General features: G+C 38.7%; 1 protein-coding gene across 1 annotated transcript; it reads left to right on the top strand.

Annotated features, from left to right (window-relative positions):
- Window positions 1-589: 589 nt before the first annotated feature.
- On the top strand, window positions 590-7,829 carry POMP (proteasome maturation protein; the record flags this gene model as incomplete). The annotated part of the gene is made up of 5 exons (XM_010074735.1): window positions 590-795; window positions 1,523-1,583; window positions 3,735-3,836; window positions 5,715-5,808; window positions 7,323-7,829. Coding segments are annotated over 5 exons (531 nt in total), but the record flags the coding sequence as incomplete, so codon positions are not given.
- Window positions 7,830-16,760: the final 8,931 nt, after the last annotated feature.

Raw genomic sequence — 16,760 nt, 5'->3', positions numbered from 1 at the left:
TTAGTTTTGAGCAGTATCTCATGGTTTTCCCCTTGTGTTTGGCTGCCGCTTTGATCACATCTTCCAGGTAATGTCTCTGTAGTGCTGTAACTTACAGCAGTCTCAGAACGGTCTGGTCACTGTTGAGTACATTAGTTGGAAGATGCTCTATATGCATTGTTCTTTTTATGGCAGCCTTAAGCTGTGGGTAAAATCAGTTTGATCTTACTTGATTGTGTCTGTATGGAAGTAAATGAAGGAATGCTCAGACATGTTTTGTTCTGTCAGCTGAGCATGACCTGCCTTCTTCCCTTCCATCCCTGCAATCCAAGGTGGGAATGACAAGGAGTAGTTGCAGGTTCAACTGTTTCAGCCATATCCCAAAAATTTGTTATCAGTCCCTTTAACTGTTATTGGACTCTCTGAAAGCATTCTAATTTAGTGTGGTCCTGGCTTTTTTGTTTGTTTTTAAAGAGACTCTACAGTCTAGGGCTTGTATGTCAGTAGTTTAAGGAGTCTTTGAGCACTTTGTTTCATTTACCTGGCGTAATGGCCCAAACAAAAGGGGTCTGGCTCTGTTAAAGTAATCCTCACTTTTTTTTTGCTGCAGAATTCCAGAGGAGCTTCTTCTCTTTTGAAGGATAGTATCCCAATTCCTGAATTTTCAGCTTCAGGACCATTTGAAGGTCATGATCTTCTACGCAGAGGGTATGCTTTACTTTTTCTTGTTGAATTGTGCCATGGCCAGTTTGGAACTTCAGATATAGGAAGAAAGTACATGTTAAATGTTGTATTTTTAAAGAAGATTCTTGGAAGGTGTGTCAGATTGCCTTTCAAGTGTGAATTTTATGTGAAACATAAGAAGTAGATAACATTAATATACTTTTACCTGTGTGATACTGCTCTTTTCTAAAGAGATGGCAAAGTATTTGTAATTATGAAATATATGCTAGTTTTAATCCACATGTATATGAGTGTGCCATAGTATTGTGGGAAATGGTTAATTTCAGCATTGGTACAAAAAGTAAAGTTTATGTAGTAAAAAGTGTTTTCAGGTTTTGCCATTTTACATGAGTGCAAAACTATGTACATGTCTTGGATAATGAACCTAAAATAAGTTAATGGAGTTTGAAATGCGGGTAATACAACAACGAGGGCAAGGAAGGTATGTACAGTATTCAGTTGCAAAACTTGGAGACTTTTAAAATCAGATACTATGTAGCTTGGACATAATTAAATCTATGATGTTTTCATTTATTAATATTTTTCTCTGTTTCTGAAGGGGGTCAAGGAAGAAAAACTCTCGTTCTGTTTTGTCAGATATAAAGAAAAAAAGGATGCCTGAAATTTAAATTATATTTCTTCTGGTAGTGCTGTAGTGAGAGGGCTTATTTGCTGCTTCACTATTAAGCTTTTCTTTTTTTTTGTAGTTCAGACTGTGTTAATGGTGTTGATGGTTGTATCTCAGATTAGTTTTGGAATTGAACTTGAAATATGATATCCCAATTAATTTGAAGTTCTTTTTTTTTACTTGTATTTCTAGTTTTACAAGTGTGAAAAATGAATTGTTGCCCAGCCACCCACTGGAGTTGTCAGAAAAAAATGTAAGTATAACGTCAAATATAGCCATCTTCACTCTTAACTAATTGTGAAGGTTAAATTAACAATGTAGTTACCTGGACTGCTTTGTGCAGTAACAAGTAGTGAGCAGGGTCTTGCCTTTAACAGAATAAAGGTATTCAACCATCCTAATATTTTAGTTATATAAATAACATTGTTGGCAAATTTTTTTAATGTTAACCTCCCACTTGTGACCCTCTCTGCTTCAAGTGTGTAAGTGGGCATCCAATTAGGGATTTACTTACTAAGGTTTAGTCATCTAAAAGTTATTAAGCCAGTTTTGTATGCAGCCTCTATAGTTCGGTGGAGGGCACACCTGTCACCTCTGGAAGGCTGATCCTCCCATTTTTGCCTACAGGTTTACCATATATCTTCATTTTCAGACTTCCAATCTGTGAACACATAAATACTTTTCATTGAGTTACTGGATCCCCATCTAGAAACTTTACACATAGAGTTTGTCATAAGTGTATGCAGTCTTGTCCAGTTTAGTCATCACTCATGGGCCACTTAAGAGTGGTCTCTGGACCATAGGTTGAAGGTAAAGGGAGACTAGACTGACAGCCTTAGCTTGATAGCTGGTTTGACTGAATCTTGTCTCTGGTGCCTGTTTTGTCAGCACAGATTTGATGTAACAAAGTGTCCTGAAGCAAAGGCACTATTTCCAAACTGCTAAGCTAATCAGTATTACAAAATCTGAATTTAGTGTCTAGTGTATTCTTATTCTAACCAATGCTAATGTTGTCTTGAGTTGAAAGATAATGTTAATGTGACATCAACTTCACAAGCTTACTTAGAAATACCATAAATGTTTCAGAGCTATTTGTCAATTGATTTTTTTTTTTTTTACAACTGACTGCTACAACTTAGTTTTTAACTGCTAGAGAGAAAAAAATGCACATAAATAAAACAGACAATGTGATCCCCTAAAAAGTATGTGAAACTTTTAAATTGGTTTTTTCCACACATAATTTCATTAGTTTTTCTGTAAGTTTATAGCCGATTTATCTAAGAATTATTTTCATGTGCATTTGAATGGCAAAAGATTTATCTTAGCCTGAGGTAGTTATGGTTGCTTTTACTGCTTTCATAAATGGTAGGTTATTCAGGCAGCACAAGTAGAAACCAAATCTTTCTGCTACCCAGGTAAGGACCCCTACCTTTATAAAATAAAAGAAAAATAATGTGACTAGAACTTTAAGTTTGGGATGTGGCATATGAATAGTATTTTCTGCTAACTTTTGAAGAGCATTCAATGTAGGTTGTTATGAAGAAAATGCATGTTATGCCTTTGACTTCTGTTTTTCTGTTAGTTTTTGAGATCCCTCCACGTAAATGGGCTTATATTCTTCTACTAGTAGGCTTTTGTCATGATGATTGAGTATGGGTTTTAAAATAAGAGATTTGCATTTTTTGTTTTACTTTAAAATGTTATATTGTATCAACATTACAGGCATGTAGTCACTACTATAAAAGCTGGATTCGAGACTGGATTACTTAAGCTTAAGTTTGACATTAAGTATAGTTACTCATGTGTACTTTGGTATTCGTGAGCCAGCACTTTTTCATTAAAATAACGCACTACTAAATGGATTCTCTTTGTCTTACTGCTCAGTTTTAGAGCAGATGGTAAAATTATGAGCTTTCTTTTGCTTTTCGGAGTCATACGGAGTGTATGTGGTGCTCTATCTTCCTACTTGATCGGAAAAGAAGTATTTCAAGTGTTTTAAAGTAGAGACTCCGATGACTAACAATAACATTAATTGTGGCTTTCAAGTTTGTGTTCTTACTTTAAACCAGATTTCGCTTCCAGTTCATGCTGGCAATATTCTAGTAATGCTCAGTAGTGTAAAACTCCACCACATGGTGGTGTTACACGTCCTGATTGTCAAAAAATAACAAAATTGCTGCAATTGATTTGTAATAAAATCTAGCAAAAAGCAATTTCAGTTTCAAAAAACAATATTACTGTATCACTGTCTGTCTTGTGCATTTGAGACACATATGATGGAATCACTGAATTTTTACATATGCATTAAATAAGCATGTTCATTTAAGTAGGATGTCACAAATCTCTTCTATGGCTGTACTTGAATAACTTTTTCTAAAATAAAAATCAATATTGTTTGGGATAGTTCCAGTTAAATCAAGATAAAACAAACTTTGCCACACTGAGAAATATTCAAGGACTCCACGCGCCTTTAAAGCTACAGATGGAATTCAGAGCAGTGAAACAGGTAGGTATTCTTATCCAACTGGTATAACTTAAACCACTTGAAAAAATTTTTATCTTGGAACATGCTTTCAGAGACACATCTTTCTTTGTTGAAATACCTTGTGTTTCCAAAATAAATTATTTCACTGGACTGCTTTTATTAAAACCAACCAACCAAACATTGCAATTAGTAGTTTCCAGAACAGTCAGTATGCTAAAGCCTTTCATCTGGTGAAGTGGTACCTGTTCTAGCTTTTCTGTGGACTAGCTTCCTGTAAGCCCTCAGAGAAAAGCAGGAGGAATTGAGTATTAATTCCTAAAACTAATACTCTCCTCCGTAGAGCATAAAACCTTCATAGGAAGGGGTCTCTGCATCTGTAGGGCGAAGAGACTTAGGGATTTGAAGCAGGTAGTGATTTGGGGAGTGGATGTAGAGGTGATGTGAAACCTGAAGCAGAGACCTTGCTGTGTGCTTATTATTGTTCCACAGCCTTTCTTGTAAGGTCAGGTGAGGTCTCCAGAGAGTTATGTTCAAAGGTTTTAACTCTTAATTGGGAAGCTGAGTCTGTCTCCTTTTCCCTCTTATCTCCTAGGATGGAGAATAACTGGAGGGAGGCTGACTTTTGTCCGTTAGGAAACACAGGAAGCTTATCGGTCCTAGTAAACCTTTTTGGCTTGTTGAAGGTTGTCAAGCTATTAAGAGTTGTTTTTACAAGTGAGTTGGAGCAATTTTCTGCTCCCTTCCAGTAGATCAGGTGCTACTGAACCACAGTGAGTTGCATTAAACTTGGCAGAAATTACTCGTCCTGAAGATGTGAAAGTCAGACAGAATGTATGAAACCATCCCTTGATGTCAGCTGTGCTGTCTTAGGAGGAAGAGTCTTTTCTTAGCTGATTTTAGCACATGTCAGAAAGTTAGACAGGTGAGGATATCCTGCTAGGGTGTGTCTACAGGTATTCTTGGGTGGGGGGAAATATGGTATTCAAAAGGTTTTTCACTGCTAGATTTGTGTTTTGTATACAAGTTCTCTTGTGGTTTAATTTCACTTCTCTAAAATATTTACTGGAACAGTGTTTTGTCTTCTGCCAATTGTACCAGTAGTGATTATGGAAATCTTTGACACATTTTGTATTGTAAAGATATAGCTACATGATAATTTTATGGTTGTGAAATATGTTCATGGTATAACTGGTGTCATTACTAGTAGTGAGTGCAGTTGTAAGTACAAATATGCCATTCTCAGAATATTTAGGATCTGAATGCTGTGTGTACCTCTTGAAATTTTTTTGTAATGATGTCGGTGAAGGGTGCAAAAGAGAGTTGAAAGTAGCTGGGAGTGGACTTGAACCTTAAGAATTGGTGGGAATCAGAGAAATAACTATTATTTAGATGAATTGCAAGGAGGATAATATTTAGATGTGAAAATCAAAATAGCTCCTTAACTTACATTCCTGACTTGTGTCAGAGATGTAGGAAGCTTAGAATGTGGTTTCCAAACACTGCGGTATATGTCAAATCACCCGATGCTGACATCAGGGTGTGTCATTTGTTGCAGTGAGACTTCCCAGCTTTATGTGGTAATAGAGGAGAAAAAAACAACCCTGCCTCTTATTTAAACTACATTATTTGCTACAGTAGCTACACCACAGTGAAAGCTACAAATCTAGTGAAAGACTATTCTTTCCGAAACAGAGAGATAAACGTTTAATAGAAGGCGGTGGTGGTAGTAAAGTTTTGCTATCTATGTGTGCCAGTAGTTCTCTTATTTCATCACTGTTTTTGAAGGAAGAAGTGACTTTGCCTGTCACTTTTCTCAGTCCCTTCAGACTGAGAAATCCAAATATAAACTCCTTCAATTTCAGACTTACAGAAACTTGAACTCTTGTTGTTTCTTTACAGGTCCAGCGTCTCCCATTTCTTCACAGCTCAAACGTAGCACTGGATACTCTGAGGGGAAATGATGAAAGCATCGGTTTTGAGGATATACTTAATGGTAAATACATTCTGTTTTGAATGTTATGGAAATATTTAAAGGTAAAATTTGGGAACTGTGAAGTTCTTTTCCTCACACAAAGTAGAAAAAGTTTAACTCCTAAAGGCAAAGAAGCATTTGGGCAAGGAAAAATAAATGTGGTTCAGCTGCTAATTGTGTGGAAATTACTGTGAAATATTGAGTAAGCCATTATTTGTTCGTAGGCTGGGTTTCTAAAGGAGTAGGAGATTGTGCAGTTATGTTGTATGCCTGTTAACCCAGAAACTTTTGAACTACTTGTGCAGATTTTGACAGGTGGAGGTTACAAAGATCTAAAGATTTTATAAGTTGTATGATTAAAAAGAAAGAAAGGCTAGAGGAGAGATACTGAACTGATGAACCAGAGATGTGGCAGGGGGAAGGTTCCCTCAAATTAACTCAATAGTTTGTGGTTGTGTGGTGGGCTTCTAACTGACAGTTAGTATGTGGGGACTAGAATAAACCTGGAAAAATAGTTTTTAAAAAATTACATATTTCTATCTGGTAGTTAAGGACGTGGAAGGAGGCAGAGGGTATTTTGAGGTGGGATTGGAGAATGGAAAAAGCCAGGCAGATAGGGAACTGGAAATAATGGAGGAGTAAGTGGGGAATCTAGAGGCATGAGGTAAATATGGGGTTATTTTTGGGGGTGGATTTACAGGGAGCAAGGGAAGGAACCGTAGGTTATTGTGGTTTGGGGGTAGAGCAAGGTCAAACATAATTTATATGAATTTGGTTATTAACCATTGCTCACAACAAGCTGTTAGATCTTTCTAGAGTCATAAGGAGTTGAGTGGGTTAGAAGTGGTTTTGGTAAGGTTCTATTTCAGCTGGGGCTGGATTAGATAATTTTGGTGTCTCTGGAGGAATCAAAGGCATTAATGTGGTTTATTTACAGAAGTAAAACACTCCAATACACCCATGAAGAAAGGTGTATCTCTTCCAAAGTGCAGTCACAACCTTTTATCGGGCCTTGATTTTTTTTTTTTACAATTTTTATTTTTTGCATGGAAATGAAGTTCATACTGGCAGTATTGGTGTTTCTTGTGTCCTCTGCACATTCCTTGATAACTTTTGAGTACAGTTGCTAATGTCAACCATACTTTACAGAATGGAGGAAATCTCAGAGATATTTAACGGCATAGGATTTCTGTGAAACTAGGAGGTTGGGTGGAGACGCGAAACCATGGGTATGTCCCAACTTAACAGAAGGGCTGGAGTGTAATCTGTTGTGCAGAGAAGTTGCATTGGAAAGAGATGTGGAGCATCTACGAGGAAAAGCCTCAGTCAGACTTGAGTTTTCTTAAATACAAAATTCAGCCTTGAGATTTGGGCTATAGGAAGCTGTGCTTATGTAGAACTGGTTGGTTTTACTTGAAGTGGGTGGGTGGGTGCATGGGTGTGTGTCTTTATGAAGAAAATATGGTCATCTTCATAGTTGTTGTTGATCTTTGTAGCTTGGTAAAAGCCTTATGCTGTCAACTTTTTTTTTCCAGATCCTTCACAGAGTGAGGTTATGGGAGAACCACACATGATGATGGAATACAAGCTTGGTTTATTGTAACAAAATGTACTCCACAAAAATGTTTTGTGTGTGTCTTTATACTGCAGATCTAAATACCCGATACAAAATTGACGCTAAGTGTTACGCAGTCCTATTATTTGCCTTTCTTGATGAAAAGGCACATTAAATGTTTAAAGTATAAATTGTTCTCTGCTTGTTGTCAATTACATAAATGTCCTGTAACTAGATGGTTTACATAATGTCTCTTTGTACACTGCTCAGGACAATAGCTTAGCTATTGAAATGCTACATATGTATACAAGAAATCCAACAATACCCGTGCATTTTAAAACTGGTTACTGTAGGTAAATGCATTTAATGGATGTTCTTGCAGAAGAACTTTTTAAGGGGCAAAGAAGGTATTTTCCATTGAGTTAACTCTTTGTTCATGAAAATTTCCATACACTTTTTAAACTATTGAATAAACGTTTGCTATAAATGCTGTTGCGTTCCAAAATATATTTAGTCGTAAATCAAGAATCTCTTATCCACAACACAAATTGTGGTGTTGCTTTTTCTTGCAGTATCTTTTAAAGATCTTTAATTTCTGCACTGCCAATGGAATCCTGCTACATACATCTTCTCCCTCCTGTTGACTGTTGTTCATGAGTGAGCCCTTAAGCTTTTGTGTAGAATTTGAAGTATTGCTCTGAGAAAAGAGTTAAAGGTCTGGATTTTTTAATCTGTGTCCCTGAGAGGATATTGTGGTTTCTGAAAGTAGAAGGAAGTTCCACTTGGAGTTTAAAGAAGTGTTCTAAAATCCCATTTGGGAACGTAATCCAAAAGACCACTGCTAAATGTAGGTAGTTCGGGGATTAAGAAGTAACACTGCTTCATTGTGACAGTACCCAATAAACCTGCTGCAGTGAGAACATGAAGATACAGTGGTACTGGATGACACATACAGAAATATTTTTGTGGGTTTACCAAAATCAGGTTGTAATTAAGGGAGAATGAGACACCTCTACTTAAATATACCTTTTAAAGGAGCAGGCCTCTGAAAGGTGTTTTGTGTAGTGAAGTGGGGGGTGTTATTAAATTCAGAGTTGCAACTGCTATTTTGTCATGTCATACAGGTGTGCATTTCATATATAAATCGTGCAAGTCATCTCTTCTCTGTGGGGAGCTTGACACTTATCTAACACAGGAACTGCATTTATTAGGCAGCTTTTAATGACTTGGTTAAACTGCTAAGTGCACTTAGTGATCTGTTGTAGAGAATTTTAGCAGAAATGTTGCTATACATCTCTTTTTTGCAATCCCAAGCATCTCCCGAACAGTGGAACACGCTTCCTAGAGAAGTGGTCAATGTCCCAAGCCTGTCTGTGTTTAAGACATGTGAACAATGCCCTTAACATGCTTTAACTTTTGGTCAGCCCTGAAGTCCTCAGGCAGTTGTACTAGATGATCATTGTAGGTCCCTTCCAACTGAAATATTATTTTCTATTCTGCTTTTCAGTGTGCTTATAAGCTGCTACAGATTCTCTATCCACATGGGCAAAAGCCTCTAGCTTTGTCCTGTAACTTTTACAGCACTTCTATGTGCATCTATTGCAAAACAGCAGTAAATTAAAAACATTGAGATGACAGTATGAGACACTTCACTGGTGGATTTATTTGGTTTTATATTTAAACTTGTTTCACTTGTCTTTCATTTGAGTTGCAGAGATTACAGGCTTGTGCTATGAAATACAAGCTAAGGCCTCATTGGTATTTTTTGCCTTAGCAATGTTAAATATAGGACTGACAGATTGAATGTGCCAGCGCAGACCTACTCAAAATTTGCTTCTGTGTAGTTGTCCTGTTCTTTCTGTGAGCAAGATACGGGAGTTGCCTTCTAGGGGTGCTTTCAGGTTGGCTTTCGTACCAGCCGTGTTCCAGAAAACGGAGCCATCCCATAGTTGTACACAGTTATGGCACTTCGTAGCTCCCTGCTTCAGAGTATCTCTATGTAGTCAGCCTTTTCTGAGGTTGACTGAAAGATGGATGCTATTGTGTCTGAGAAAAAACTACATTAAGGCAAATGTTGGTAGAGTTTCTCATTAGTGCAGCAAAAAGTGAACACCGATTAGGAGGCTGGATGTAATTTCTAGGCGGTTTTGTCCAAGGATTAGTACACTTCATTGTAACCTTGGGTGAGATCAAGCCATATTCAGAGCAAGGAAGCTAATTTTAGCGGTTAGCGAGGCTGGAAAGCAAATGGTACATTTAAGAGGCATGTGCAAGAATTTATGCTTTTAATAGAGTAATGGGAGTCAAACGGGACTGAGGCAAAGAGCTTTTGAGATAAAAAGGAAGGGTTGCACTTGCTCTGTGTTGCAGTGGTTTGAGCTTTTGGCCCCTTCTCTAGTTCATACAAACCTCATTCTGTAAGGCAGGCACTGCAAGCAGCAACCCACAGAGGCACATCACACAAGGTGTGCTGACAAGTGGAGCTGGGACAGACCCTGCCTTGGTCTCACATTGGACCCAACCCGGCCAAGGAGGGGAAGGCACTTGCTGGTCCCCCCGTCTGAGAGGTGCAACACAAGCCCTGGTGCTGACTTCTTGCAGACAGCAGTCCTGTCCTGGCCTCCTCTTGGTGCTGATGTTCTGGGCAGCATCCTTCCCTCTCCCCAAGCACAGGAGAGAGGCAAAAGCAGATCTTCCTGCACTGCTCTTTGTTATAACCACAAAAAACAGATGACACAACAGTGCTGCTGCTTCTGTTTGCACATTCTTCCACCAGTAATCCCATTGACTACTTGTCAAAAAACAATGGAAGAACTACAAATGCAACAGAGTTTAAAAAACCAAACTTTTTATTACTTTGTCAAAATAAAAAATAATTTGCATTTATATACAAACAGAGCAACTACTATAAACTTAGAATATTTTTATTTAATATGAAGCACATTAGTACCTGGTTTCCTCAACTTGCACTGTGCTAGGCACTTTAAAAAACACACTTCATATCCTTCATCTGTTTTGACCTGAACTTACATCCAGTTCTAAATGCTGTGTGTACCAGAAAAACTTTGCAAACAGCAACTACTTTGTATAGCATAACCAAACCAATTCAAAGCCATTCCTGAAGTGTATGTGCACGTTCTCACTTGGGCCAAGAGAATGCCACTGCAGAACTGGCTTGCTTTGTTGCTGCCTTCTGAGCGCTACCAGAAGTGTGCACTGAAGAACAGCCAGTGAAGGCACATATCCCTTCTTCATTTGCTTTACTTTTTCCAGGCAGTTTTGTGTTAATTTCATAAAGTCTTACATAACTGCATAATGAAGAGGCAAGGGAGACAATGTAACCTTTGTGCTGAAATCCTTTACATCAGTGTTTCCTTAATCTCTTTACAAGTACTCATTGTTTTGGATACACCGATTATTCCAACTCGGCTTGCTTCTCCAAGAAGTTGGCAGCAACTTGGCCACCTCAAGGCTGGAGAGTTAAGCAGTTCTCTTTACTGGCTAGTGTCTAAACTAGCTAGGAAAAGCTAATGGCCCTGGATAAATGGCATGGTTTTCACCAGTGACATGTACGTAGTGGTCTCCTGGATAGTGCAAACTCTTGAACCCTCTTCCAAACTTCACCATGATCACAATACATAGCTTGGAAACAATGCTGTCGTTCAAACAAAAAGGATCTACAACAGTATCATCATGATGTGGGACTATTTTTGTTGGAGTACCACTGAAAAGTTCTGCAGAAGTACTCTGTTCACATGATGGATATTAATGGCTGTAAGCAGATTATTGATTATACAGCATATGCCACGTCCATCCTACGCTGTGTGCATGTGAAATCAGTTCCCACAACATAGCTTCTTTCCTAGAGTTTTCCTTCTGTGAATGTCAAGCATTTTACATTACTTTGATTTCTCTACCTAATCTGTTTTGGGGGAAGACAGTTGCATACCACCTACCTGTACTTTAAGGGATCAGAACAGTATTGTCTGCCCAATTCTTTCTGAAAAAACACGTGGGAGTAGTCCTTAAAATGGTGCAATATTGACATTTCCGCAGTGCTGTGCATTCCAGAAGCTAATATTGTGGATAATTTCTTCTTAAAGATCTCAAGGAAGGTAAAGAATCAATGCAGAAACTGATTTCTAGGTTTGGCAGTCTCGCCAACTTGCACTGTGGCCCTGGGCACGTCACTTGTCCTCTCAGTGGATTATCTCTCTGCAACAGGGAGGATAATATCTATTATGGAAGGAGGGTCTTAATAGCATTTATAGAGTGCTTTGAAGATGAGAAATGCTGTTCAAGTGCTCATAAATTATGCTGCATTCATTGCAAGATGATTAGATGCACAATTCAGATTTGGTCACCTAATTTCAGGGTTGTTAAAAAAATAATCAAAGATCCACTGAAAAGAAATGCTATTACGGCCTTTCACTAGAAGAAACTTTTAAACTAAGTACAGCCAGCTTAACTAGAAACCAAGAAATATCTGAGAGACAAAAAATAGGATTGTCTGTATGCAGTCCTTAATATGTAGAAAATGATAAAAATAAATGTGCAATATGGCCTCTGCAAAATGCAGGCATAGGCCTAACTTCACACTCCGCAAGCTGGAACTTGTCTGACAATTCTGTGTGAAAATCCATTTTAAGAACCAAGTCACACAAGGCAAGGTCCACACATCGTACATTAAACTTGCACAAACACACTAACTGCAGAGCAGTAAGTCTATTTACAGCAGGTGCAAGTACTGCCCCCAGTTTGGTTGCTTTCTGAAAAAAGTACCCTTTAGTTTAGTAATTTTAGACAGGGTTGGGGGCTTCTCTATTACGGCCGGCCTTTTATGATGTACCCAGTGGACCACATCCTCAGCTGGCATAGGCTCCACTGGCTTCAGAATTGCCAGCACCGTCTTAGCTTATCTCTGTCACTCCACTTAGAATGATAAAAGATGTATCGCAATCCACAGCTGACAAACTTGAGAAAAGATAATAGGAAAGAGAGTATCATCCTATGTTATTTTTTTCTTTATGCTGAAAGCAGCATTAAAATCTTAATTGCCAGACAATTTGCATAGTTAAGTATAAGAGCTAGCTTTATTCAAATGCTAAAAAGAGACTGGATGTATTGGGTCTAGCTGAGATGGAGTTAATTTTCCCCACAGCAGGCCTCACAGAGCTGTGCTTTGTATTGGTAGCTGGACAGGCGTTGATGACCCACCAGTATTTTGGCTCCTGTGAGCAGTGCTGGCACAGCATCAAGGCTGTCTCCCCAACATTCCCTCCGTGACAGTAGGCTGGAGGTGGGCAAGATCTTGGGAGAGGACATAGCCAGGCCAGCTGACACCAACTCACCAAAGGGATATTCCATACCATATGACGTCTACTCAGCAATAAAAGGTAAGAGAAAGGAGGAGGGGGACGGCATTCATTATGATGTTTGTCTTTGTGAGCAACCCCCACACATACTGAAGCCCTATTTCCAGTAAGTGGCTGGACATCATCTGCTGATGGGAAGTAGAGAATAGATCTTTTGTTTTGCTTTGCTTCTGTGCATGGCCTTTGTTTTTGCTTTATTAAACTGCCTTTATCTTGGCCCACAAGTTTTTCTTCATCTTATTTTCTCCTCTCCCCAGTGACAGAGCGGCTTGGTGGGCACCTGGAGTCCAGCCAAGGTCAACCCACCGCACTGGATAAAGAGTGCTACCAATTTAGTGCTTATTGCTGCAGGGCCACTTTGAGATTGTGTCTGCAACTGTTGTGTTATCTCTATGGTCCCTATATGACGTAACGGTCTCTGCCAGAGCATGCCCGATTAGAAAACCCAGGTAGGTGAATCCTTTGTTCAACTATCAGCGCTCTCTATGCTGGATACTTCTTCAGGTACAAGCAGAGCCAAGTCCTCCCCATTCCAGCTTGTGCACAGAAGCCAGCTGTAAGACATGGATAAGAGAGATATCTTTAGCTGAGAGTTAAGCATAGCATGCTGATGCAGCATCAACAAACACACTGGATAGCTCTGTTACAGCCATCTGCGGCACAGAGCTGTTGCCATATCTTAGTAAACAAAAGCAATGACAGTACTTGTCCTTATTACACAAATTAGACAATGTCACTACTGCTGTCTTTGATAATTACTAAACTACTGTACCTGATGTGTTACAGACCAGAACAACTACCCTTTCTGCTCTCAAATAGTAACGCTGCATGACACTCTCAAAATAAATGTTTTACAGAAAGGTTATTCAAAGGGTGGGATATCTGTGACTCTAATGACAGAAGGAAAAAGAAGAATAACTAAAAAATTTATGGTGATGATGGACCACAGTCCTGATTGCCAGATGGACTAATCAATGGTAAGTATCTGTTACCTTTTGCACAGAAGAGAGTGCATTCTTAACAGAAACTTTCTCTACCATGCAGCACAGAACTAAACCAAAACTAATATTTAATAAAACAAGTATTTACTGGCCCCTTGTTAATATAACTGAATTCCTCAATTTTTTATGACTTTACTGAAAAGTATTCTCCATACACACACAAGACACCTATCCTTCAGTTCCCTCAGGTCTGAGACTCATCACTACCTTAGTCTTAAGTTACCATTAGTGCAGCTTCTCTGAACAGACTGTGTAAAACACTGTAGTTAGGCAGGCACAGATTTGAAATTATGTGAAATGTTCTAAATCCATAGCATAATCACTGCCTATTTAAAATGTAGCTGATGTAGAGCTAAAAGGTGACTGAGGTAAAGTCTAAGCATTAGGAAATAAGATAGAAGTCTCGAGCAAGAGTACCACTCCCTTAAGAAAAACATTTTTTTCCCCCTTGAATATAAATCCATCTAATGCAAAGCTTCCTACCCAAATATAAATCTATCTAATGAAAAGTGATCCTTCTGTCATTTGATGTTCCAGCATCCTAAAAAGACATAGTTTATATTGGAAATAATGTAAAGTGAAATTCACTTTTGTAAATACAAATAATGACATTTCACTGTCAGTATTACTAGGTGGTCACTAGATATGATCAGATGCAAATGCTATAGAGGTGTATTTTTAAACATGTTTAGACATTTATTCATATGGGCCTTAAAGTTAGTGCAGATCTTTTACAGATTTTAATGGCACTGGGTCACAAGCTACCCATGACCAGGGACCAGGACAGATGGCTTTCCATTAAATGCACTGTGTGATTGGCCATGTTTATAACCCTTGTTAGCATCTACAAGAGCTCAGACTGCAAAATCAAGCTCATGCTTTTCAAGTAATCTGTTACTTCGTTCTTCGTGAAAGGCTTTCCTGTAAGAAAGACCATGTAAAGGTCTCAAGCTAGGGGAAGGCACACACATGCAGTCAAGGGTTCGATGTATCCCACTAGCAGGACATTCAGGGTAGATTTCAGTTCAGAGGAAACAGGTGACAAGTTCACAATATGGAGCTGAGGGGAGGCAGCTGGATTAGGGCCAGACAGGGTTGATGATGGAAAAACTCCAGCAAGGTGTAGAGGAGTAGGTGTTTGAAGTGAGAAAATCAGGAAACTGCAGCTACCAGCAGCTGCTGAGCCACTCCTCTCAGAGACTGCTCACAACCTCTCACCAAGAGAAAGCAGCCTCCCATAGTCTAGGCTCCCTTCTTCCTACCTGATCCCCCCAGGGAAGACAATGCTACAACCCCTTGTTTCAGCTCTGCCCCACTCCTACCAGGCCACTGTACCTTCCATAGGCTTCCTAGATATAAGCAGTTCTTGAACTGGGTGGAAGCTGGAGAAAAGTCTACACACAAAATAAGCCCAGCACACTAGAAATACTGAAGTTTGAGAACTACTGCACTAAACCATTCAGCTTCAACTCATGTCAAAACAGAAATTACTGGTAAAAGCAATCAGAAGCACCGTCCTGATCCATACTTACCACAGGACAGCAAGTGGAATTAGACAAAGGCCTGCCGATAAGAGGAAGCTGAAGCCTGAGAACCATGCAACAGTAGCTGCATAGATAATATTAAAAACTGAAAGTGCAATAGTGCCGGTCACAACTTCTAAACAGGCAATGCAAGCAAACACAGCACCTGCCAAAAACAAATGGATGGATTACAAACAAAAAGAAAAAAGAAAACCACAATCCCCATAAAGCACTAAAGTTTTTAATCTTGTTTGAAAAGATCTATCTATCTGCAATATTTTAGCAAGTATGCAAGTAAAAAGCAGCAGAGTATCATATGTCTTTGCTATGAAAATGTCTTCCGTGGGGACTCCTGCAAAAGACTTGTTTTTTAAATTAAAAAAAACCAAAACATTTTGCTCACGGAAACTATTTTTCTGTGCTACTATTCTATCACCATACCTACTTTCTTAAATCTGCTTATCACATAAGTTCAAACTCTTCATCTTCACTAACCATGTTTTGCACATCTCCATCCTTTACCACTTCCAATTCTTCTCTGGATTCTCAACTCCTCCCTTTTGTTTTTCTTCCTTCTCTAATCTTCACGCTTATATGCAGAAATGGCTCTGATCCAACAAAGGCTGCTTGTTCAGCACATAACCATCTGACTCTCATTTTTGAAAGGAAAGATGCAACTTTTTTTGCACTGTACTACTCATTGGGGTGGCAGTCTATCCCATCAGTGTCTTGTTAAACACATTTTCCCAAGCAGCATTCATAGTCATGGGACCATAAACAAAATCACAATAGGTAAGCAGAAAAGGATGACAACAGGCAACCTGATTCCTGCATCAAACCACCTGTAGCCAAAGCCCTGAGGAATGCCAAGACAGAGGAAAAACAGAGGTGTATGTTAGCATAGTTAAGTACAAAGAGATCTTTGTTTTAGTGTATAAAGACATGTATTTTAAAAAATAAAACCAACCAACTCAGGATAATGCTTCTAGAAAGTATATGCTCCCCAAAAGCAAAATATGGGATACTAGAGTCAAATTTTGATGCCTGACAAGCTCTTTTCTGTGTTCAGTAAGGAAAGGACTTTGGGAAGGAACATTTTATATCTTTTGGGACATGTTTAAGTAGCAACAGGCACCCATGAAGCCAGGTACATAGCTCAGGATCCAAGTCTAATTGTTTTCAAGTGCTCTGAAGGATGAACACCTACTTGTTACCTTTCTAAATTACTAAGTGTGACATTGATTAAACAGTAGAAATATATCTATCTGTGCATGTCAAAATCTTGTGAATGTAGAAGCACTTGTGAAATTACATTTGTATAAATCTTGAGCATTCCTCTGTTTCAAGTTCCCCATGGTCTTTATTTTTAGAGCAACATCTCCTTTGAAGGTTGAAACTTGAAGTAGTTTTTAAACACAAGGTTGCTTATATTAAATTCAGAATCAAAATCCCTTAATATAATGACATAGCATTATAGTATATGGAATATACTGAGGGTAGGAGTGGATGCAACAGTTCA

The sequence above is a fragment of the Pterocles gutturalis genome, unplaced genomic scaffold (genome assembly GCF_000699245.1).
Source record: "Pterocles gutturalis isolate BGI_N339 unplaced genomic scaffold, ASM69924v1 scaffold38687, whole genome shotgun sequence".
Lineage (NCBI taxonomy): Eukaryota > Metazoa > Chordata > Aves > Pterocliformes > Pteroclidae > Pterocles > Pterocles gutturalis.
The sequence above is the reverse complement of the archived record's forward strand: the minus strand, read 5'-3'. Positions and strand labels throughout refer to the sequence as shown.